This window comes from Asterias rubens, unplaced genomic scaffold (assembly GCF_902459465.1).
Source record: "Asterias rubens unplaced genomic scaffold, eAstRub1.3, whole genome shotgun sequence".
Lineage (NCBI taxonomy): Eukaryota > Metazoa > Echinodermata > Asteroidea > Forcipulatida > Asteriidae > Asterias > Asterias rubens.
Window position 1 is genome coordinate 1 of NW_022985769.1, and position 23,453 is coordinate 23,453.

Genomic DNA, 23,453 nt, shown 5'->3' on the forward strand with positions numbered 1-23,453 from the left:
AATTTGTTTTGACAGATTTTGAGGACCAGATGAACAGTACCGAGATATTTGAAGCATTCCAACTAACTGCAGCTCAGGTTCTGCAAAGCATTGAAGAGGGTCTTACTGGTATGTGTTGTTCATCATCAATTTTGGTTTCAGTCTGCAAAAGTTTTTTTTTTTCGAGTTTGTACTAGATGTTAGTACAGTAAACTTCCCTTGGGAGAATCGGTCCATATAATAGATTCTTGAAAAAGAAATAACTAAATTCGGCTGATTAACCCCTTTATGGTTCTTATAAATTTACTGTAGATTCCATTTGTCACTGCACTAGATTTTCTTTCCCCAGATTTTGAAGTTCCACAGGTTGATGAGGAGCTGGCAGCCTCTGCAGCTGATATTCTAAAGAGTATACCGGAAGGACAAGATGATCAACAGTTTCCTGTGAAAGTGGGTGATTGGTGTCTTGTCCAGTATGACAAAAGTGCTTATCCAGGGGTGATAGAAGACACACTGAATGGGGAAGTTAAGGTTTCTGTTATGGTGAGATGTGGTCCAGTCAGATGGAAGTGGCCAGATCCAGAAGACTCCTTGTGGTACACAAGAGAAGATGTCCTGAGAGGAATACAGAGTCCCACTCTGGTATCTTCACGGGGCATTTTGAATTTAAGGAAAACTGGGGTTCAGAGCCCTAAGATGAATTGGTTGCGCAGGAATTACAGGGTGACAGTGTTAAGACCTGCAATTTACTTGCACTGTGATTTAAACGAGCCTTGGTCAAGGTGTTCTTTGAAGGTATCTGCTTATGCGCTGGAGAGCACCTTGAACCAGACTAAAATTTGTTGTGGTGCAAACAAATCGCAGGTGGACTTGAGGCAGGCCTGAGAACCAGACTGAAGTGAGCACCAAATTTGGGCCCAACACCAAATTTGGTGATGGCAAAAAAATTTGGTGCTAGCACCAAATTTTGATATAACTGTCAACGACCGTCATTATCCGTCGAAGCCATGCGGAAGGATTGTACACGCGTAAGGGTATGGGTAGATTCAAAGCCAAGAGTTCCATCTTAATTGGGCAATATTATTAATTTTTATTTCATAAATCTATTCCTCATACCCCTGGCTATATCAGATTAGCGCCCCAGTGTTTGAAGTCTGCTAATTAGCTTAGCCCAATTAATTTAGTCAATGAAGAATATACGAATTTTTGTACTGTATGCGCTGTATGCGTAAGGTATGGGCAATTACAAAGCCAAGAGTTCCATCTTAATTGGAAAAATTATTAATTTTTAGTTCATAAATCTATTCCTCATACCCCTGGCTATATCAGATTAGCGCCCCAACTTGTTAAGTCTGCTAATTAGTTCAGCCCAATTAATTTAATAAGGGAAGAATTTACGAGTTTTTCTACTTTTTACGCTGTACATTAATGCTATACACAAAGAACAAGCGTAAGATATGGGCAATTACAAAGCCAAGAGTTCCATCTTAATTGGAAAATATTATTAATTTTTATTTCATGAATTTATTCCTCATACCCCTGGCTATATCAGATTAGCGCCCCAGAGTGTTAAGTCTACTAATTAGCTCAGCCGAATTAATTTAATAAGGGAAGAACTTGCTAGTTGTTGTACTTTATACGCTGTTTATATGCTATGCAAAGAACAAGCGTATAGGTACGGGCATATACAAAGCCAAGAGTTCCATCTTAATTAGCAAAAATTATTAATTTTTATTCATAAATCTATTCCTCATACCTCTGGCTATATCAATTAGCGCCCCAGAGTGTTAAGTCTGCTAATAAGCTCAGCCCAACTAAATTAATCAGGGAAGATTTTACGAATTTGTTCCACCTTAATTGGAAAATATTATTATTTTTTATTTCATAAATCTGTTCCTCATACCCCGGGCTATATAAGCCCGGCGCCCAAAAGTGTTAAGTCTTCTAATTAGTTCAGCCCAATTGATTTAATAGGGAAGAATTACGAGTTTTTCTACTTTTTACGCTGTACATTATGCTATACACAAAGAACAAGCGTAAGATACGGGCAATTACAAAGCCAAGAGTTCCATATTAATTGGAAAATATTATTAATTTTTATTTCATGAATCTGTTCCTCATACCCCTGGCTATATAAGCCCGACGCCCCAATGTGTTAAGTCTTCTAATTAGTTCAGCCCAATTAATTTAATAAGGGAAGAATTTACGAGTTTTTCTACTTTTTACGCTGTACATTATGCTATACACAAAGAACAAGCGTAAGATACGGGCAATTACAAAGCCAAGAGTTCCATACTAATTGGACAATATTATTAATTTTTATTTCATAAATCTGTTCCTCATACCCCTGGCTATATAAGCCCGGCGCCCCAATGTGTTAAGTCTTCTAATTAGTTCAGCCCAATTGATTTAATAAGGGAAGAATTTTACGAGTTTTTCTACTTTTTACGCTGTACATTATGCTATACACAAAGAACAAGCGTAAGATACGGGCAATTACAAAGCCAAGAGTTCCATATTAATTGGACAATATTATTAATTTTTATTTCATAAATCTGTTCCTCATACCCCGGCTATATAAGCCCGGCGCCCCAATGTGTTAAGTCTTCTAATTAGTTCAGCCCAATTGATTTAATAAGGTAAGAATTTACGAGTTTTTCTACTTTTTACGCTGTACATTATGCTATACACAAAGAACAAGCGTAAGATACGGGCAATTACAAAGCCAAGAGTTCCATATTAATTGGACAATATTATTAATTTTTATTTCATAAATCTGTTCCTCATACCCCTGGCTATATAAGCCCGGCGCCCCAATGTGTTAAGTCTTCTAATTAGTTCAGCCCAATTAATTTAATAAGGGAAGAATTTACGAGTTTTTCTACTTTTTACGCTTTACATTATGCTATACACAAAGAACAAGCGTAAGGTATGGGCAATTACAAAGCCAAGAGTTCCATCTTAATTGGAAAATATTATTAATTTTTATTTCATAAATCTGTTCCTCATACCCCTGGCTATATAAGCCCGACGCCCCAATGTGTTAAGTCTTCTAATTAGTTCAGCCCAATTAATTTAATAAGGGAAGAATTTACGAGTTTTTCTACTTTTTATGCTGTACATTAATGCTATACACAAAGAACAAGCGTAAGATATGGGCAATTACAAAGCCAAGAGTTCCATCTTAATTGGAAAATATTATTAATTTTTATTTCATGAATTTATTCCTCATACCCCTGGCTATATCAGATTAGCGCCCCAGAGTGTTAAGTCTACTAATTAGCTCAGCCGAATTAATTTAATAAGGGAAGAACTTGCTAGTTGTTGTACTTTATACGCTGTTTATATGCTATGCAAAGAACAAGCGTCTAGGTACGGGCATATACAAAGCCAAGAGTTCCATCTTAATTAGCAAAAATTACTAATTTTTATTTCATAAATCTATTCCTCATACCTCTGGCTATATCAGATTAGCGCCCCAGAGTATTAAGTCTGCTAATTAGCTCAGCCCAACTAAATTAATCAGGGAAGATTTTACGAATTTGTGTACTTTTACGCTATACTTATATAACAAGCGCGTAAGGTATGGGAAATTACAAAGCCAAGAGTTCCACCTTAATTGGAAAATATTATTAATTTTTATTTCATAAATATGTTTCCCATACCCCTGGCTATATATGCCCAGCGCCCCAATGTGTTAAGTATGCTAATTAGTTCAGCCCAATTAATTTAATAAGGGAAGAATTTACGAGTTTTTCTACTTTTTACGCTGTTTATATGATATGCAAAGAACAAGTGTATAGGTACGGGCAATTACAAAGCCAAGAGTTCCATATTAATTGGACAATATTATTAATTTTTATTTCATAAATCTGTTCCTCATACCCCTGGCTATATAAGCCCGGCGCCCCAATGTGTTAGTCTTCTAATTAGTTCAGCCCAATTAATTTAATAAGGGAAGAATTTACGAGTTTTTCTACTTTTTACGCTGTACATTATGCTATACACAAAGAACAAGCGTAAGATACGGGCAATTACAAAGCCAAGAGTTCCATCTTAATTGGAAAATAATATTAATTTTTATTTCATAAATCTGTTTCTCATACCCCTGGCTATATAAGCCCGGCGCCCCAATGTGTTAAGTCTTCTAATTAGTTCAGCCCAATTAATTTAATAAGGGAAGAATTAACGAGTTTTTCTACTCTTTACGCTGTACATTATGCTATACACAAAGAACAAGCGTAAGATATGAGCAATTACAAAGCCAAGAGTTTCATCTTAATTGGAAATATTATTAATTTTTATTTCATGAATCTGTTCCTCATACCCTGGCTATATAAGCCCGGCGCCCCAATGTGTTAAGTCTTCTAATTAGTTCAGCCCAATTAATTTAATAAGGGAATGATTTACGAGTTTTTCTACTTTATACGCTGTACATTATGCTATACACAAAGAACAAGCGTAAGGTATGGGCAATTACAAAGCCAAGAGTTCCATTTAATTGGAAAATATTATTAATTTTTATTTCATAAATCTGTTTCTCATACTCCTGGCTATATAATCCCAGCGCCCAAATGTGTTAAGTCTTCTAATTAGTTCAGCCCAATTAATTTAATAAGGGAAGAATTTACTAGTTTTTGTACTGTATAGATACGCTGTATATACTTATAGATAACAAGCGCGTAAGTAATGAGCAATTACAAAGCCAAGAGTTCCATCTTAATTGGAAAATATTATTAATTTTTATTTCATGAATCTGTTCCTCATACCCTGGCTATATAAGCCCGGCGCCCCAATGTGTTAAGTCTTCTAATTAGTTCAGCCCAATTAATTTAATAAGGGAAGAATTAACGAGTTTTTCTACTTTTTACGCTGTACATTATGCTATACACAAAGAACAAGCGTAAGATATGGGCAATTACAAAGCCAAGAGTTTCATTTTAATTGGAAAATATTATTAATTTTTATTTCATGAATCTGTTCCTCATACCGCTGGCTATATAAGCCCGGCGCCCCAATGTGTTAAGTCTTCTAATTAGTTCAGCCCAATTAATTTAATAAGGGAAGAATTTACGAGTTTTTCTACTTTTTACGCTGTACATTATGCTATACACAAAGAACAAGCGTAAGATACGGGCAATTACAAAGCCAAGAGTTCCATCTTAATTGGAAAATAATATTAATTTTTATTTCATAAATCTGTTCCTCATACCCCTGGCTATATAAGCCCGACGCCCCAATGTGTTAAGTCTTCTAATTAGTTCAGCCCAATTAATTTAATAAGGGAAGAATTTACGAGTTTTTCTACTTTTTATGCTGTACATTATGCTATACACAAAGAACAAGCGTAAGATATGAGCAATTACAAAGCCAAGAGTTCCATCTTAATTGGAAAATATTATTAATTTTTATTTCATGAATCTGTTCCTCATACCCTGGCTATATAAGCCCGGCGCCCCAATGTGTTAAGTCTTCTAATTAGTTCAGCCCAATTAATTTAATAAGGGAATGATTTACGAGTTTTTCTACTTTATACGCTGTACATTATGCTATACACAAAGAACAAGCGTAAGGTATGGGCAATTACAAAGCCAAGAGTTCCATTTAATTGGAAAATATTATTAATTTTTATTTCATAAATCTGTTTCTCATACTCCTGGCTATATAATCCCAGCGCCCAAATGTGTTAAGTCTTCTAATTAGTTCAGCCCAATTAATTTAATAAGGGAAGAATTTACTGGTTTTTGTACTGTATAGATACGCTGTATATACTTATAGATAACAAGCGCGTAAGTAATGAGCAATTACAAAGCCAAGAGTTCCATCTTAATTGGAAAATATTATTAATTTTTATTTCATAAATCTGTTCCTCATACCCCTGGCTATATAAGCCCGGCGCCCCAATGTGTTAAGTCTTCTAATTAGTTCAGCCCAATTAATTTAATAAGGGAAGAATTAACGAGTTTTTCTACTTTTTACGCTGTACATTATGCTATACACAAAGAACAAGCGTAAGATATGGGCAATTACAAAGCCAAGAGTTTCATTTTAATTGGAAAATATTATTAATTTTTATTTCATGAATCTGTTCCTCATACCGCTGGCTATATAAGCCCGGCGCCCCAATGTGTTAAGTCTTCTAATTAGTTCAGCCCAATTAATTTAATAAGGGAATGATTTACGAGTTTTTCTACTTTATACGCTGTACATTATGCTATACACAAAGAACAAGCGTAAGGTATGGGCAATTACAAAGCCAAGAGTTCCATTTAATTGGAAAATATTATTAATTTTTATTTCATAAATCTGTTTCTCATACTCCTGGCTATATAATCCCAGCGCCCAAATGTGTTAAGTCTTCTAATTAGTTCAGCCCAATTAATTTAATAAGGGAAGAATTTACAAGTTTTTGTACTGTATAGATACGCTGTATATACTTATAGATAACAAGCGCGTAAGTAATGAGCAATTACAAAGCCAAGAGTTCCATCTTAATTGGAAAATATTATTAATTTTTATTTCATAAATCTGTTCCTCATACCCCTGGCTATATAAGCCCGGCGCCCCAATGTGTTAAGTCTTCTAATTAGTTCAGCCCAATTAATTTAATAAGGGAAGAATTAACGAGTTTTTCTACTTTTTACGCTGTACATTATGCTATACACAAAGAACAAGCGTAAGATATGGGCAATTACAAAGCCAAGAGTTTCATTTTAATTGGAAAATATTATTAATTTTTATTTCATAAATCTGTTCCTCATACCCCTGGCTATATAAGCCCGGCGCCCCAATGTGTTAAGTCTTCTAATTAGTTCAGCCCAATTAATTTAATAAGGGATTGATTTACGAGTTTTTCTACTTTATACGCTGTACACAAAGAACAAGCGTAAGGTATGGGCAATTACAAAGCCAAGAGTCCCATCTTAATTGGAAAATATTATTAATTTTTATTTCATAAATCTGTTTTCATACTCCTGGCTATATAATCCCAGCGCCCAAATGTGTTAAGTCTTCTAATTAGTTCAGCCCAATTAATTTAATAAGGGAAGAATTTACGAGTTTTTCTACTTTATACGCTGTACATTATGCTCACACAAAGAACAAGCGTAAGGTATGGGCAATTACAAAGCCAAGAGTTCCATCTTAATTGGAAAATATTATTAGTTTTTATTTCATAAATCTATTACTCATACCCCTGGCTATATCAGACTAGCGCCCCAACTTGATAAGTCTGCTATTAGCTCAGCCCAATTAATTTAATAAGGGAAGAATTTACTAGTTTTTGTACTGTATAGATACGCTGTATATACTTATAGATAACAAGCGCGTAAGTAATGAGCAATTACAAAGCCAAGAGTTCCATCTTAATTGGAAAATATTATTAATTTTTATTTCATGAATCTGTTCCTCATACCCCTGGCTATATAAGCCCGGCGCCCCAATGTGTTAAGTCTTCTAATCAGTTCAGCCCAATTAATTTAATAAGGGAAGAATTTACGAGTTTTTCTACTTTTTACGCTGTACATTATGCTATACACAAAGAACAAGCGTAAGGTATGGGCAATTACAAAGCCAAGAGTTCCATCTTAATTGGAAAATATTATTAATTTTTATTTCATAAATCTATTACTCATACCCCTGGCTATATCAGACTAGCGCCCCAACTTGATAAGTCTGCTAATTAGCTCAGCCCAATTAATTTAATAAGGGAAGAATTTACTAGTTTTTGTACTGTATAGATACGCTGTATATACTTATAGATAACAAGCGCGTAAGTAATGAGCAATTACAAAGCCAAGAGTTCCATCTTAATTGGAAAATATTATTAATTTTTATTTCATGAATCTGTTCCTCATACCCCTGGCTATATAAGCCCGGCGCCCCAATGTGTTAAGTCTTCTAATTAGTTCAGCCCAATTAATTTAATAAGGGAAGAATTTACGAGTTGTTCTACTTTTTACGCTGTACATTATGCTATACACAAAGAACACAGTTAAAACGCTGTTTAAAATATGGTTGTTTAGAATAACATTGTTTAAACCATTAAACAACGTTGTTCAACTGCACGCCATTATGGTTAAACAACCGCTGTTTAAAACGCAACTGAATCCAATAGAAAATAAGTTAAACAACTTTGTTTAATCTGACGTCATAGGGCACGTGCCTGTCGTTGTTTAAACAACGTTGTTTAAATTGACGTAATATATATAAGGCGGCAAGCGCGTCCTGACGTCACGCGATTTTCCCGCCGACGCTACAACTTTTAATACTCTTGATAGAATGGCGGACGACGTGGTGCGGGGTGTCTTACAGTCCTGGGGATTTCCAGGTTTAATTGACACATTTAGAGGTAAGTTTTTAAAGTTTGGATGTGATAAAGTTACAGCGATAATTAAAAAGAAGTTGTTGAAAATAGACCGGCAGAAATAGTTAGGCCTACGTAGGCTAACAACACGTATAGGCCCTGTTGTGAACTTAATCGTTAACGTTTTAGTCATCAGGCTTTTTTTTTGCCAGACGGAAACCTCCCGGCCTCGGGCGAAACTGTCATAATCATTCTCGCCTACAAAATTACTGCATCTCAGGCACTAACTTATATAAAGTAGGCTACGTGTAGGTACCTCCGTGGTTGTAATTTTTTGGCATATTTTAATAATTAAAATTATTATAGGGCCTAACTAAAAATAAAATAACTTTGCGCGGTCACTAACTTAATGTTCAAAGGTCATGAAGTTATTCCCCGGGGCCGGCTATAGGCCTACAGCTACATCACCCGCGTCGCGTCCGGCCGTACATTGACTATGCTTCAAGACCAGGGAACAGATTTCTTTCGCAAATTTCCCGTGCATGTTTCGCATGATTTTAGTGATACTTCTCACCCAACACCAAGTTAACTGAAAGATTATTCCTTTAGCATTCAGAGTTATTTGTGTATGGAGTAATTCAACCTAGAAAAACCCCGAAATATTGATGAAAATCAGACACTGTTTTCTCGAACTTCGATAAACATTCCACTGGATAAAACATGGCCGAGTGGCAACGATCGTCGTAGCTTGGCTCCGATCCAATGCAGTCATCTAACGTACGTGTATACGTCACGATGTATATTTAGATAGATGAGGTCACTGGCTTCAAAAAAGTCTCTCTTGGTGGCGCTTTTGCGATGTGCTTGGGGCGACCATCGCGGATTCAAAAGGGGCGACTTTTATCTTAGGAATTTATTTCCAAACATTTTTTGATAATTATGACAAAAACATGGCTCAGAAATCGTCTGTTTTTACACCTTTGTTAATCTTTTGACGAAAAGGTAAGACCATAGCAAGTTTAATCAAGATTTAGGCAACCTAAAACTACAGAAAAAAAAAAATAAAAAAAAAAATAATGTTAAATGTTAAATATTTTTTGGGGTTATGATTATGTTGGGTGTCAATTTACACAAAATGAGACTTTACTCAATATTCCTCATTTCGTCGGAGCGGGTTGCAAACAGTGAGTCACATCACATACGCGTATATTCAAAGGACTTTTTGAGAACCCATGCATGCATTACCGGCAAGCTACGGTACATGAAGCTGGTGTAGGTTATACATGGTTTTGATTTTTCATGCCATATTTCACAACCGATATTACTGAAAGATTTGAACAAGCTGTTTTAGAACCTGTGTATTTACTTACAACTTACAGTATATGAAACTGGTGTAGACTACATGTACACGTACACGTACACGTATTTGAATTTTCATGCCATTTTTCAGCTGATAACTTTGAAAAAAAATAGAAAAAACTTTTTGAGAACCCTTGTTTTAATCTACGGTACATGAAGAAGCTAGGGTATGGTACATGTTTTGATTTTTCATGCTATTTTTCAAAGTTAATTTGGTAGATTAGAACAACCTCTTTGTAGAACCCTTTACATGTAATAATAATAATGATAATAATACTGGGTTCTTACATAGCGCATTACGCTTATTGCTTTTTTTTTTACAGCATGTTATACTTTGTGCAGCTAGTTTATTTATTCAGAGCTTTTGATATTCTTTTCAGATAATTATATTGGTGGAGACAGTTTTGGACTACTGGATGCAGAAACAATTAAGGAGCTTATCCCCCAAATTGGGATTAGGCTTCGGTTTACTGAGTCTTACAAGACGTACCAGAAGAGAAACAAAGACAACACCAGTGGTATTGACAAGTCCACTAATGACGATCACACTGATGGTAAAGACCAAGCAGCTGCAGATTCTGATTCAGTGAGTTTGACATGCTTCAAGTGTTACAAGTCAGTCAATGGATTACAAGCCCTATTTCAACATCACAGATATATTCACAACATTCACTCAAATTCCTCAACAAATATAATATGCCCTGTCTGCCATTTGTCATATGGGTTGTATAAAACATATAAGAGACATGTACTGCTTCATCATCAAAGAGCTCAGGTTGAGAATGGTGAAGCTGCTGATGCTTTCGTTTATGAGCCCGACTTTGATGCTGCTGATTATGATGTGCAGGAGGGAGTTAATTCAGAAGGCAACATATCTGATAACGACTCTGACGAGGGCGATAATGGTGAAAAATTTGATGATGTTAAGTACTGTTTGGTAGCCTTCATATCAAGTATGAAGAAAAAAGGTGTTCCTACATCCAGCATTGAATTTATGACCAGAAACATGGAAGACCTAATGACCAAGGGTGTTTGTCATGCACAGAAGACGATATGTACCCTTCATGAAAAATACAATAATGGTAGCCTTGATGATTATTCATTTGAGGAGGCATTTCAAGGGTGTACAGTGATCAGCAAGCCATTTGATGAATTGAATTCAGAGTACAAACAAATTCAGTATCTTATGAGAAACGGATATTTCGTATTACCAGTAGAACAAATTTTGGGGTATATCTACAAACCACAGCTGACTAAAACTGGACGAATGCAGCAGGTTAGACAACAAGAATCATTCCAGTGTGTTCCTTTCAAAAAATTGTGTCAGACTTATCTCCAACAGCCAGGAATGATGAAAGCGATTTTGTCTCATGAAAAAGAGGGAAGTGAAAGTGTTCTTGAGTCCTACAGAGATGGAGAATTTTTCAAGAAGGAATTTGCTGAGGAAAACGAGAACATTTTCCCAGTTGTTTTGTATTGTGATGATTTCGAACCAGCAAACCCCCTAGGTTCAAGAAGAGGACAGCATAAATTGTGTGCATTTTATATTCAGTTCCTCAATATTCCAAGGAAGCTTCAGAGTAGTCTTGACAATATCTTGCTTGCTGCCCTGGCAAAATCTAAACTAGTCAGCAAATATGGCATTGACTCCATTCTTAAGGTTTTGGTCAATGACTTGCAAGAAATGTATACTGATGGTATTCATGTTAACAGTCCTGGTGAATATCAAGGTCTTGTAAAGCCAAAGCTGTTTCAGATTTGTGGAGACAATCTTGGTCTCCATCTTGTCATGGGCTTCTCTTGTGGGTTCACTGCAAACTATCCTTGCAGGAGGTGTAAAGCCCCCAGAGGAACATGCCAGGAGCAAGAGGAAGAACAACGGAATCTTCTGAGAAATCGGGAAAACTTTGAAGAAGACATTGAGACAAATAACCTTGCAGAGACAGGCGTTTCAAGAAATGGAATCCTGAATGAACTTCCCTACTACCATGTGACTGATAACTATGTCCTTGATATCATGCATGACTTCCTAGAGGGAATGGTACCACTCGAAGTTAAGCTAGTTATCCAGTACCTAATCGACGATGGAAAATTCACATTGGAGGAACTCAATAGCAGAATTACAGCATTTAGCTATGGTTTTGTTGACAAGCAGAATCGGCCATGTCAGATAACAGCAGCAACATTAGCCAAACCTAAATCCAGTAGCAGACAAACTGCTTCACAGATGCAGTGTCTGTTTTTGTATCTACCTCTGTTAATTGGAGATAAGGTGGATAGAGATGAGGAGTCAGATGTCTGGGAATTGTTATTAATCCTTCTCGACATTTATAAATTAGTAGTAGCACCTAGCATCAGTATAGAAGCAACCTTCATGCTCAAGGCCAAAATTGGAGACCATCACAGTTTAGTTAAGGAGACTTTTCCAGAGCTTCAACTCACTCCAAAGCAGCACCATTTACTGCACTATCCTAGAGCAATTAGAATGTTGGGCCCACTCTCACCCTTTTCCGCAATGAGATTTGAGGGAAAGCACAAGCCTCTCAAAACATTCGCAAAAATCTCAGGCAACTACATCAACATTGAAAAAACAGTGGCTAAAAAGCATCAGATCGGCCAAAGTCACAATTTTCTACTGAAGGAAGACATAACAATCAGGGGCACAGAAGTATACAGCCAAGAGTTAGTTCCAGTGTCTAGTCTTCAACATGCGGAAGATGTATGTACTGCACTTGGTTGTCCTCTGGACACAGAAATTGTAGTTGCTGCTGCTGTAGTAGTGAATGGTTACAGGTTCAGATCAAGCTCTATTGTCGTTACCGACTGGTCTGAAGAGCATCCTGAATTTGGGGAAGTGCAGCATGTAGTTCTTAAAGATTCTGCCATCATATTGGTAATAAAACCTTGGACAGTGCAGCACTTTGATCGTCATTTCCATGCTTATGCAGTGAGTGAGACTTCTTATCATCCGATAGTGAAATCAGTAGGACAGTTGGGGGATGTTAGACCAGTACATGCAGTAAGAAGCTACGACGTGACGGATCCTCATGTTTACATTGCTGTTCGTTTCCAGCTTGCATAGGGTGATATGCAAGGAAGAGTGGGTTCTAGTTGCAGAAGATGGATGTACTGGACTTGTTGTAGCTGCTGCTGTAGAAGTGTTCATGAATGGCTACAGGTTCAGATCAAGTTCGTTTTATGTTACCACCTGGAAGCATCCTGAATTTGGGGGCAGTAACCGATACTTCCAATCATCTTGTTACATCTACCAAACCATGTGTAAGTTGGAAGAATTTTACAGAACTTTCAATGAGCAAATACAGCATTTGGTAAATTCAAGTACATTTTTACGTGTATACATGTAGTATTTACAGATTGTAACATTCCAACATGCAGACATGTAGCTGTATCAACCCCATCAGTGTAATTCACTCGTTAAAAAATTAAGACAGTTTATCCATTTATTCAAATTTTGAGGCGGTGTTGCCAAAATTTCAAACAAAAATTTCAAATATAGACATGTTGCTTCGTAGTGCTTGAACTTGAAAGTACGTGTATTCTTCAGGGACATGCACTGGAATGACATTCTTACTAGTCTGCACTCAAGTTTTTATTTCATGTAATCATGAACATGTATACCTTTCGTTCATACAATTGACACCGTGACCCTAACCACCATTTTATAACCACAACCATCAGCACCATGATTATCGCACACACACAGCCATCTACAAAGCCATCAAGGTGTCATCATTAACATACCTTGTAAATTGTGAAAATCATGGCATGTTAGAAACAATGCACAGTACATGTACAGCATGATTATAACAAACACCATGGGGTCCATAAAAAATGTTTGTTCATAATAGTGGTCGCCTGTTACAGAGATTGTGCGTTATAAAGAATTTACTATTTGGGAGTGAAAGGGGATGTTCTTTATAGCCAATTATCCCAGTGGTGTTTTTTATAGCGATGTTTCACCAAAAATCTGCATTGAAGGTAACCATCTTCTTTCCCTTCTTTAGTCACAAAACATTCAAGATGTTGAAATGCTGGATATGACTGCAAGCAGTAGTGATGAGGAAACAGTGGATGGAAACGGCAAAGCAAAGCATGAAAAACAGACAGAAGTGAAACGGAATCGTCGTATGTTTGTGAGTATTGGAGCCATTGTTGCAGATTTTTCACTGATACAAGTGCACATAGTGGTTCCTAAAATTGTTATCAAATATCCATGCTTGAGGACAGTTTTAAGACAATGGAAAGCGATTTTTTGCTATAAAATTAAGATTCAATGTACTAATCAAATTTCCAAAAATCACTTGTCTTCAAATGGACACATGAGGGTGCTGTTGTGTGATGTCATAAAATGCACACCACAGAGTCTCACAGCTGCATTAAAATTGCACAAAATCAAGATCACAAATTTTGCCAAAAAACAGTGGTCACCTCAGAATAAGGTACTGACAAGTCTAAACACTCAATAATAAGACATCACCCAAATATTAGTGGAGTTGCCATTTGAAGAAAACAAGAAAAATCTGTAATTTTTGTGTGCGTGTGCACAAATCAACCATTTGCAGCTCTCTCTTGAATGACATCACAAATTTTGCTCATGGATGCAAAATTAAATTTGCATAAAAACACAAAATTCTGAAAAAAGTTTCAAAACACCCAAAATTTGGCAATGAAAATTTCAAAATCTTTCGTTAGAATAAATACTTGTGTCAAGTGTTAAAACAGGCTTCAAATCTTATTTCATGGACCTTTTAATGAATGTAGGAGGGTTAATGGTGTGATACATCATTGGTAGAGCTGATGGTATCCATAGTTTGTGTGATTCAACAGATACAGGAAATAACAAACCTGTGAAAGTTGAACTCAATCTATCATCCGAGTCATGAGAGAATAGTGAACATAACCTTTCTGTTTTTAACAGTGATTTTGTGCAGGTTTATATGGTGCTTTTTAATTATTTCAATAGTGTACAATCAAAATCAAGATCTTCAGATAAGATTTTCTAGAAGGTGACAGCAATTCAGATGTAAATATTTCACAAGAGGATTATATTGGTAGTTATATCATCTTCATAACTAATCAACTGTCACTGTCAGATCACAGTGAAAACTGAATATTTTTGTTGGGTCATTACCACTGATGTATCATACTGTGGCGGAATTTACCAATTACCAATTGGGACAAAGTGTCCACCGGCAATCACTCACTGGTAGGTGGGTGTTCCTATATCAGGGCCGGGAGAATAAGTCCGTTCGGGTGGAAATATACCGCCCCATGCACGGATCGTAATACCTGTAGAACCCTAGTTAACCTCAGAAGGAATTTGTCATGGGGAAACAACCACAAATAACACAAGAAATAGACACTGTCTGACGGTTTAATGATTTATTGAGTACGAACTGGAATAATTGACCTCAGGTTTAACTGACATAATAGGGAATAATGGCGGAGCCTCTTTAACAATAAATAGTGAATGCTTAATATAACGTAACAAGTGTTAGCCTCTCCCCCTATTGATCCTGGAGCATTAAGTCCTATTGCCCCAACCGCAAATAGCCTCAGTAACCTCCGTTAGCCTCCTGTGGTAACGTTACCACACCGTTCAGTGCTTCCCCCAGATTGCCCCGTACGTTAGCCTCCCGTTAGCCTCCTGTGGTAACGTTACCACACCGTTCAGTGCTTCCCCCAGATTGCCCCGTACGTTAGCCTCCCGTTAGCCTCACGCTAATTCCCTGACGTTAGCCTGTCCTTGTCCACCTTGTAGCCTCGCGCTACTAACCCTCGGTTCCCCAGTTACACCTTTCCTCTAGTTTCCAGGTATACTAACCTGATTACCTCTTTTTGGAGCCGGCCCTGGTCCGTCCTGACGTCCTTTCTCCGGGGTGGCCGATCAAGCACTGCTACTTCCGCGCTCGTGCATGCCTGCTCACACTGCCATCATGGTGCTGCCCGCATCATAGGTGACTCATCCTGGCCATTGCCCAATCAGCGTGCGCCGTGCCTGTATCCGTGCAGACACGGGCGTCCAATCAGCGTGCGTTCCGCTAGTCACCGTCCGATGCGGCAGCATGGCAGTAACCGCTACATGTCGTGCGCCCTCTGTTGTCCAACAGAGAAACATCACTCCCTTCACCAACGATTTTCGTTACATAGCCTCCTTCAATGCTCGATCGTCCTCGTTCGAAGTAGCATTAATCCTAAAAACACAAATCAATGGTGAGGCAAGCACAAAATATACAGCAACAACAAACCTTACCTTTAATTTTATCTCAAAACAATGAGGTCTTTCACTTTACAATCATGGCGCTGCCTCGAAACTTACTCGGCGCCTACAAAAATTATCCTAACAATGATTGGGACTGTCACCGCAGGCACCTCGAAAGCATGGAGAGCCTCTCTTTATTTTACAGGAAAGAGGTGACAACTTTATATAAAACTTTACTTAAACACTATTTATGAAAACTTTAATAAAACTTCCTTAGTACAAAACTTATAGCAAACTTCTTTAACATAAAACTTATGGTAAGCATGACCTAGGATGGACCCTAACTTAACGCGAGGTATGTTGTTAGTCGGTAGTACGTGATCAAATCAGGTGCGGTCGGTGTAGTCGTCGTCGAACTGGACGTGGTAGACCCGGCGCCTCTTGCTGGTACGTCGCCTCTCACCATCAGCATAACTGTACTGGTATGTCACCTCGTCGATCTTGATGATCTTTCCCCTCAACTCCCTTGTTAGACGGATCCGTTCAACCGGTACGCCTTCTTCGTCACCGTTGTTTTCAACCGCAGCTGGTGGCTCCTCATGCTGATCCTCTCCATCTCTCACCATAGCCATCATGCCTCTTGGCTTTCCTCCTTGAGGCTGAGCACGTACCATCGGGCCAATATCCCAATCGAGGAGAGAGCGCGTAGGAGACAGAGACAGCTGCGATTGGTCGACTCCTGGGGACTCTCTGCCCATGGTGAGATCCAGAACTTGATCCTGCTGTTGCTCTGGTGCTGCATGCTCAGCGGCGGGCAATGGATCCACCTTCTGTCGCTGGGAAACTGCAGTAGCTTTGCCCTGATCACGGTCTCCATCTTCAGGCGCCTTGGAAACAGTGGCAGGGGCGCGTCGCCTCATCTTCTTCCACAAGCTGCCTGCTGCTTCCTCCCACGTTCCCGCGTCCTCAAGCTGTCGTACTTGGTTCACTCTCACCTCCTGTACCCCAAGACGTGCCTCCCGTTCGGCCCCAGTCTCCAGCTGGATCTCGTCAAGATCTTGTTCGAAGCTGGCGTGGCTCTGCTTATAGTGGCGACGGAGGTTGTCTTTCCTGTTGGCCTTGAAATCACAGCGCCTGCACCAAGCGTGCAAGGTGGGCCCATGATCAGTCTTACGGTGTCGGGAAAGGCTTGCCCGCTGAGAGTAGGACACATCGCAATCCTCACACCTGAACTTCTTATTTGACCCCGAGTCCTTCTCCATCCTCACTGCAGAGAAAGAATAAACAACCGAAAACAAAATCAGTGATTTATATTTACAAGTGTGTCCTATGTATATACAGTATTAGCGGTAACGATGAGGCATCTGCCTCTTCCTGACTGGGTTCCTTCTACCAGTTCCCTCATTATCATTTGATCCATCACTCCGCTCGTTTGTGTCCTCAGGATTCTCCTCATTTAGTCCTAAGGAGGCGTAGCCTCCTTCAAAGCCTGTGCCGTCGCTTAATTCTGGAGTAGCTTCCACGGGTGGTACTTCGCACTCTGCCGCCCTATGAGCCGTCTGTTTTCGTCCCGTCCAAGGCTGTAAAGGCTCACCATCGTACGGTTTTAGGCGGTCGAAGTGTACAACCTGCATCCTCCCTCGTGGCTTAAGCTGTATTCGATATGTCACGTTTGATAGTTTGTCCAATATGAGATAAGGGCCTTGCCAACGACTCATTAGTTTTGGGGACACGCCTTTCTTTTTAGCGTGGTTGTACAGCCACGCGAACTGTCCCTCCTTGAAACAAGCGTTATTGGTTCCCCGGTCATACGTCTTCTTCTGATGTCTAGCACTTCTTCTAAGGTGTAGCCTTGCACGGTCGTGCGCATCCTGCATCCGGGTGCGCAATTCCAAGGCGAAATCAGTTTGAGGTTCCGTTCCCTCTACCGCTGGTGATGCCGTAGTCAAGTCCACTGGGAGCAGTACCTCCCGACCTAACATAAGCATATTCGGTGTTTCCCCTGTTGAAGCTTGTGGTACTGTGCGATAGGCAAAGGTTGCGAATGCCAGTTGGTCGTCCCAATCTTTCTGGTTCCTATGTGGGTCTATCATCGTAGATACTGAGTTGATAAGTGTCCGATTAAATCGTTCAACCATCCCGTCTGATTTAGGGTTGTAGGCTACAGTACGGGTCTTGTTGATTCCTAGCACCTTGCACATTTCCGTAAATATGTCGGCTTCAAAATTACGTCCCTGGTCGGAATGCAACTCGCGAGGTACTCCAAATCTACACACAAACTTCTCCACGAACGCTTTAGCCACAGTCGCGGAGGTAGAGTCGGGCAAGGGGTAAGCCTCCATCCATTTGGTGAAATACTCGCCAATCACGAGTATCCACTTATTCCCTCTGTCTGATTCTGGTAAAGGGCCCACGAGATCAAGTGCCACCCTTTCCATAGGCGCACCAACCTGGTATTGCTGTAGAGGCGCCCGCCGCTTCCTAGGTGGAGACTTCCTCTGGGCACACCTCGTACACTGTCTGCAGCTCGCTCGGACATCCCTCGCCATGAAAGCCCAATAATACCTGGCTTTCACACTTGCCAGGGTACGTGTGACCCCAAAATGTCCTCCAGCGACACCACCGTGCAGCTCCCCGATAATCTCCTTCCTGAACTCGGAAGGCAGAATCACCTGCCATGAGATAGTTTTCCCATCGTGTGATTCCCATCGACGACAGAGAATCCCCTCACGAACCTCCAGCCGGTCCCACTGAGCCCAATACACCTTGGCGGCTGCTGACCGTGGACTTGCCTCCACCCAACTCGGTTTGACTCCGGTCCCTTCCTTAGCGCTCATCACTGGGGCAATGGAAACGTCTGCCAACTGTGCTTGGCGTATGTCCTCATTAGAAATATTTGCGTCCATTTTCACAACTCTTGTCACCGTGCCTTCCTCTCCTTGTCTAGTCTCAGATTCATTGCTGTCTTCCATTGGTGTCTTGGCTTCCAGGTCGCTGGGTACGTCATCACTATGCCCGCACTGGCCGCATGGCTTCCGGGACAGGCCGCCTGCATTGCCATGCTTCTTGCCCGGGCGGTGTACAATTGTGTAGTCGTAGCCCCCGATAACTTCCAGCCACCGGGCAACCTGTCCCTCCGGATTCTTAAAGTTCAACAGCCAGCGTAAGGCTGCATGGTCTGTCCTAATGGTTATGCGCCTACCGTACAGGTACTGTTTGTAATATTTCAGGTAGACGACGACTGCCAATAGCTCTCTACGGGTGACGCAGTAGTTACGCTCGGGGCGGCTAAGTGTCCGACTGGCGTAGGCTATCACTCGTTCCTCTCCTTCTTGTATCTGGGACAAGACTGCCCCAATACCGTCCCCGCTAGCGTCGGTATCGAGTAAGAAGTCACCTTCAGGATTCGGATATGCCAAGATAGGGGCTTGCTGTAACTTGTCCTTCAATGTCTGGAATGCGTCCTCACACTCTTCATCCCAGAGGAATAACAGTCCCGTCGGCCTGCACAACCCTGACCCCATCTTGTTCCAACTCCGGTCGGCTCTCCCTGGGTATTTTGAAGAAAACCTCCTCTGAAATGATTGTGTCAGTCGTCCCTATGTCCACCAGAAATGGTATGTTACAGTTCGAACGCTACCTTTAACGTAAAATCCTTGTTTCGACAGTATAGTCCATCTGCTCACATCAAAAATGAAATGGCTCACCTATTTGTGGAGGAATTCCCTTTCTTAAAAGATCCAAGTGGAGTTACTGGTCATGTGAGTTTGTCTTTCTTCTTCTTCATTTATTGCTTTTGTCTCATATAACATATTTGATTTCAGTTAAACTACAGGCAAGGGCTTGTGATAAAACAATCTGACTTTTTAACCTGCATGATTTGTATGATTATTATCTTCAAGCAAACTTGAATCCTCGATCCTGGTTGGTCTATCCATAGCAACAACAGTGTGATATCCCATATCCCATGGCTGTATTGCACCCCGTGCATCGAATGTTGTGCACTTTACTCAGTTGCGTGCATTTTCCTGCTGCACGTACACTATCATACATTCAATGCGGATCTTGAGTGTATGTCAAGTTTACTAGTTTGCTTGAAGATGGGATAACACTTGTTATCCGCTCGTGGAACACGGAACAATAAAGTGCGTCATGCATCCCATATGCCGCAAGGCCAAAGATGGGTCACAGACACACTACGTCATTCCGTTTTCCACTTGTACTCGTGGTATAACTAATAATGTTCATGAGCAGTTTGCAGTAATTTGTTACGTTATTTCTGAGAAGCAGCAAATGCACACTACTGTAAAAAATGTTTCCTTTGCTGTTTCCTTGATTTAATCCTGCACCTGAGATCTCTGGGGAAAAATTGGTTGTGTATAACAATGTAAATTTTTAGTTTTATTTCATTTAAACAGGAGGCCTGGTACATCAAAGGAGAGAAACACAGACCTGCCAGTGGGTACTTTGAACTCCGTTTGCGATATGTCCGTTGGCAAATGAATAAGAGTGCATCACCACAAAACAATTGCAAGAAAAGGATTGAACCAGCTCCAGTGAAGAAGCAGCATCGGACTAGTGAGCAACACCACCCTGTCAAAATGATTTTAGGTAATTAAGTTCAAACTTTTGAAGCTAAGACTCAGCATCGCAATGGTCATAAGCAAAGATTACACAGCACCGTGCACAGTGGGTAGTAGGCAAGCCTTCAAAGCTGCTGTGGATAACAAAATCTGTGAGAAAGATGGGAAGCCACCAGTGCTGGGTCAGCAAAATTACTACATATTTTTTATAATCAACCTATTCAGTTACACTGTGTTTATTTTGAAATGGTTCTTTTTAGAGGAAGATGAGCAAGAGGCTATAAATTGGCTTCATCATAATGATGCACCACAATCCATGGTCTTGGAGAAGATGAAGAAGACAGCACACGCAAGGTATAAGTGGTTAAGACAGCTGCCTAGACCAAGCACAGCTGAAATCTTTGAGAAATATCCCAGACTGCTGGACTCTGGTGTGGTAAGTTGAAATTGTTCAAGTTTCTTTAAAAAAAAACATCACTGAAGCCACAAACTAACACTCAGTTGCATGTGAGTGCCAAGCATGTGCACGTATTTTGCAGAACCGCGTTTTTTTTTTTTTTTTTTTCATAAACTAACACCGGCACTGCTTGCGCGCAGTCTGTACATTTTTATTGTTGCAAAATAGGTTTGTAACACTGATCTTAAATTCACAAATACAAAGGTTTCTATTTAATTATTTGTGTAAGCCAAAGTAAGCTGGCTTTCCATAAATGCGTTTTGGGTTCGTTTTGTGTCCGTTGCATTTAGGCCTGTGGTATAACTATAGGAAAAACATCCAAGTCTGACATCCACACAAACGACCCTGAATCCATGATTACTTATAGTATGTTCCAACCATATCTTGCTCAAAAGTAATGGCTATCATGTTTTCAACACTTACTTATTCTGTTTTCGTTTTACAAAAAACTCTGGCCTACTCAGTTTATAGTCCCCAACATAGTGTGGGCCGTCTGACAAATGGTATATATTGATTACCCCCACACTAAAGTACCACAGGTGCAGTAATGTGGGCGTGCGGAGGATTAGCACTCCTCCTGAGTGCCTCTAGTTTCTTTCTGACTGGCTGTTGGTGTGTACTTTATACAAATCATTGGGGTCAATCATATGCTTGTCAAGATAACCTCATTTATTTTAAGCCATTGACTTTATTTGAACTTTAATAACTAATGTTATACATGTAACTTATACATGTAACTTAATATCTATTTAAAATAAATTCAATAATGTTGCTTATACATAACTTTTTTAGGTAGAACAAGATTTCAGCGAAACAGTAAACAAATCAGCCGATAGTCTTTTCTGCAAGTGGCCTGGATTAGCACCACAGCTTGTCATGTATGTGAAGAATGTCCATCCTCAGTACAAAACCAGCTTAGACATCATAGACATGGGTGGAAGTGGAGGGGGTGCAAGAGAGCAGCAGGATCAAGATGATGCAGAAGCAACAGAAGAGCATGGAGATGTAAAGCTTTCGCAAAGTAAATATCAATACTGTAATTTCATTATTAGATGCAGGTGGCCAGCTTTTAGGAAAGAAGTGAAGGAAAGTGAAACAAAAAGTAGTAACAACATCTGTCTGAATTATGTTTGAGACAAGCTCACTTTTGACCTTTAAAGTCGTCTTCTTTTGTGACTTGCACCCTGAAACAGCAAAATTCCTAATACCATCAAATGGTATTCTGCAAATAGAAAAATAATTGCATCTGATCTACATAAGGCTCACGTCTTCCTCCTCTTTTTAAAATTTCCTTTGCAAATAATTCTAATGTGGAATTTGTTTTCAGTGGAAACTGAAGCACTTGCTTTCGCTGTTTTACCATTGGTACTCTGTGGACGGGCCAGGGGTAAGAAAGGGAAATGTTCTGTCTTCGAGAGTGTCAAATCATTCATTGATGTCAAGCCTGTAAGTATGTTTCATTATATCTGAAAATTCCAAAATAGACCTTTTTCTGATACCTCATCTTGAAAATCAAATACATCATACACCTGTAGATCCACACTTTCGTCATAAACATCTTCAGTATGAACATGTCATGTGAAGACTTAAGGCCGTTTTCACACGAGAGCTCTAAACGATGGTTGTTTGGTATGAAGTCGCAACGATTATGGCATGCCAAATGCCCCCAAATTTGATAAACAGTGTTTAGAGAGGTTGAAGCAATGAATTGACGTTTTGTATTTGATAGAAAACTGAATATGAACATACATTGCACCTCAATGTACATGCATGTATTTTAAAATAAAAAATCATTGAAGGTAAATTATGCTGTACAATCTATGTAAATGTGGCTCATGTGCTGTGTACTGTCAGCATTCAATGTTATTCACTCACTGTAAATATTGTAAATAATGACTTAGAACGGCCAGAATATAATTAAACTAAATGGTTCAATATGTTTTTCACATATTTTTACAGGAAGGGACTGACATGGCATTTTACCTTAAGTCAGTTGATAGAGAGACACATCCCCAACCCTTCCTGCTAGTTATTGGATCGCGCATAAATCCACTGCAAATCTTCGTCATCGTTGAAAGACAAGCTCTCCAGTTCAACACCATGACTAAAGCAGTTGACTATTGTTTTAAGCTCATTTATGTGTTTGACATAGAGTACCAGCCTGCTTGTGGTACAACTTGGGAGTTCCTCCAGACAAACGTCTATGGCATTGCAGGGAAATGTGGAGTTTCAACATCAGTTAGGGAGTTAAGGACATTCTTGTCGTGTCAGACAGGTAATTAATAAGGGAAGAAAAGTGTGCTGAAGAAATTTTAAACTGAGTTGTTTAAACACAGTCAGGTCTTGTTCGTGTTAATTGTTTGATTGTTTAATACTAATAACAATAATGGTAAACCCTTATAATGCCCCGTATCCGCCATGACAGTCGCTCTCGGAGCAGTTTACAATAATTATCCCCTGCTCACTGGGTCATCATATCTTAAACCTTCTCAGCTCCCTGTGGAGTATACAGCCCCGGCCACAGGAATTGTAGTAATGTAAGAAAAT

At 39.5% G+C, this 23,453-nt stretch overlaps 2 protein-coding genes across 3 annotated transcripts; both read left to right on the forward strand.

Moving 5' to 3' along the window:
* Positions 1 to 10,165: 10,165 nt before the first annotated feature.
* On the forward strand, positions 10,166 to 14,235 carry LOC117306667. Of its 2 annotated transcripts, none has more exons than XR_004520965.1 (2): positions 10,166 to 10,229; positions 13,669 to 14,235. XR_004520965.1 is itself a non-coding variant. In XM_033791152.1 (2 exons), exon 1 carries the CDS (start codon positions 10,911 to 10,913, stop codon positions 12,723 to 12,725), a length of 1,815 nt encoding a protein of 604 aa, XP_033647043.1. In that variant the 5' UTR covers positions 10,886 to 10,910; the 3' UTR covers positions 12,726 to 12,922; positions 13,669 to 14,235. The 2 variants fall into 2 exon arrangements, 1 of the variants encoding a protein (XP_033647043.1); XM_033791152.1 differs by lacking the exon at positions 10,166 to 10,229 and adding an exon at positions 10,886 to 12,922.
* Positions 14,236 to 19,548: 5,313 nt separating this feature from the next.
* Positions 19,549 to 23,189, forward strand: LOC117306669. The gene is made up of 6 exons (XM_033791153.1): positions 19,549 to 19,627; positions 20,285 to 20,477; positions 20,710 to 20,885; positions 21,699 to 21,927; positions 22,234 to 22,352; positions 22,866 to 23,189. Exons 1-6 carry the CDS (start codon positions 19,565 to 19,567, stop codon positions 23,187 to 23,189), a joined length of 1,104 nt encoding a protein of 367 aa, XP_033647044.1. The 5' UTR covers positions 19,549 to 19,564.
* The last annotated feature ends 264 nt before the right edge of the window (positions 23,190 to 23,453 follow it).

What these genes read in the sequence shown, in the direction of transcription:
- LOC117306667 (XM_033791152.1), top strand. Translation starts at nt 10,911, where the DNA reads ATGCAGCAGGTTAGACAACAAGAATCATTCCAGTGTGTTCCTTTCAAA.
- LOC117306669 (XM_033791153.1), top strand. Translation starts at nt 19,565, where the DNA reads ATGGCTCACCTATTTGTGGAGGAATTCCCTTTCTTAAAAGATCCAAGT. An exon ending in CAAGTGGAGTTACTGGTCAT is followed by an intron (nt 19,628 to 20,284) that starts GTGAGTTTGTCT and finishes TCATTTAAACAG; the next exon opens with GAGGCCTGGTACATCAAAGG. An exon ending in CCCTGTCAAAATGATTTTAG is followed by an intron (nt 20,478 to 20,709) that starts GTAATTAAGTTC and finishes GGTTCTTTTTAG; the next exon opens with AGGAAGATGAGCAAGAGGCT.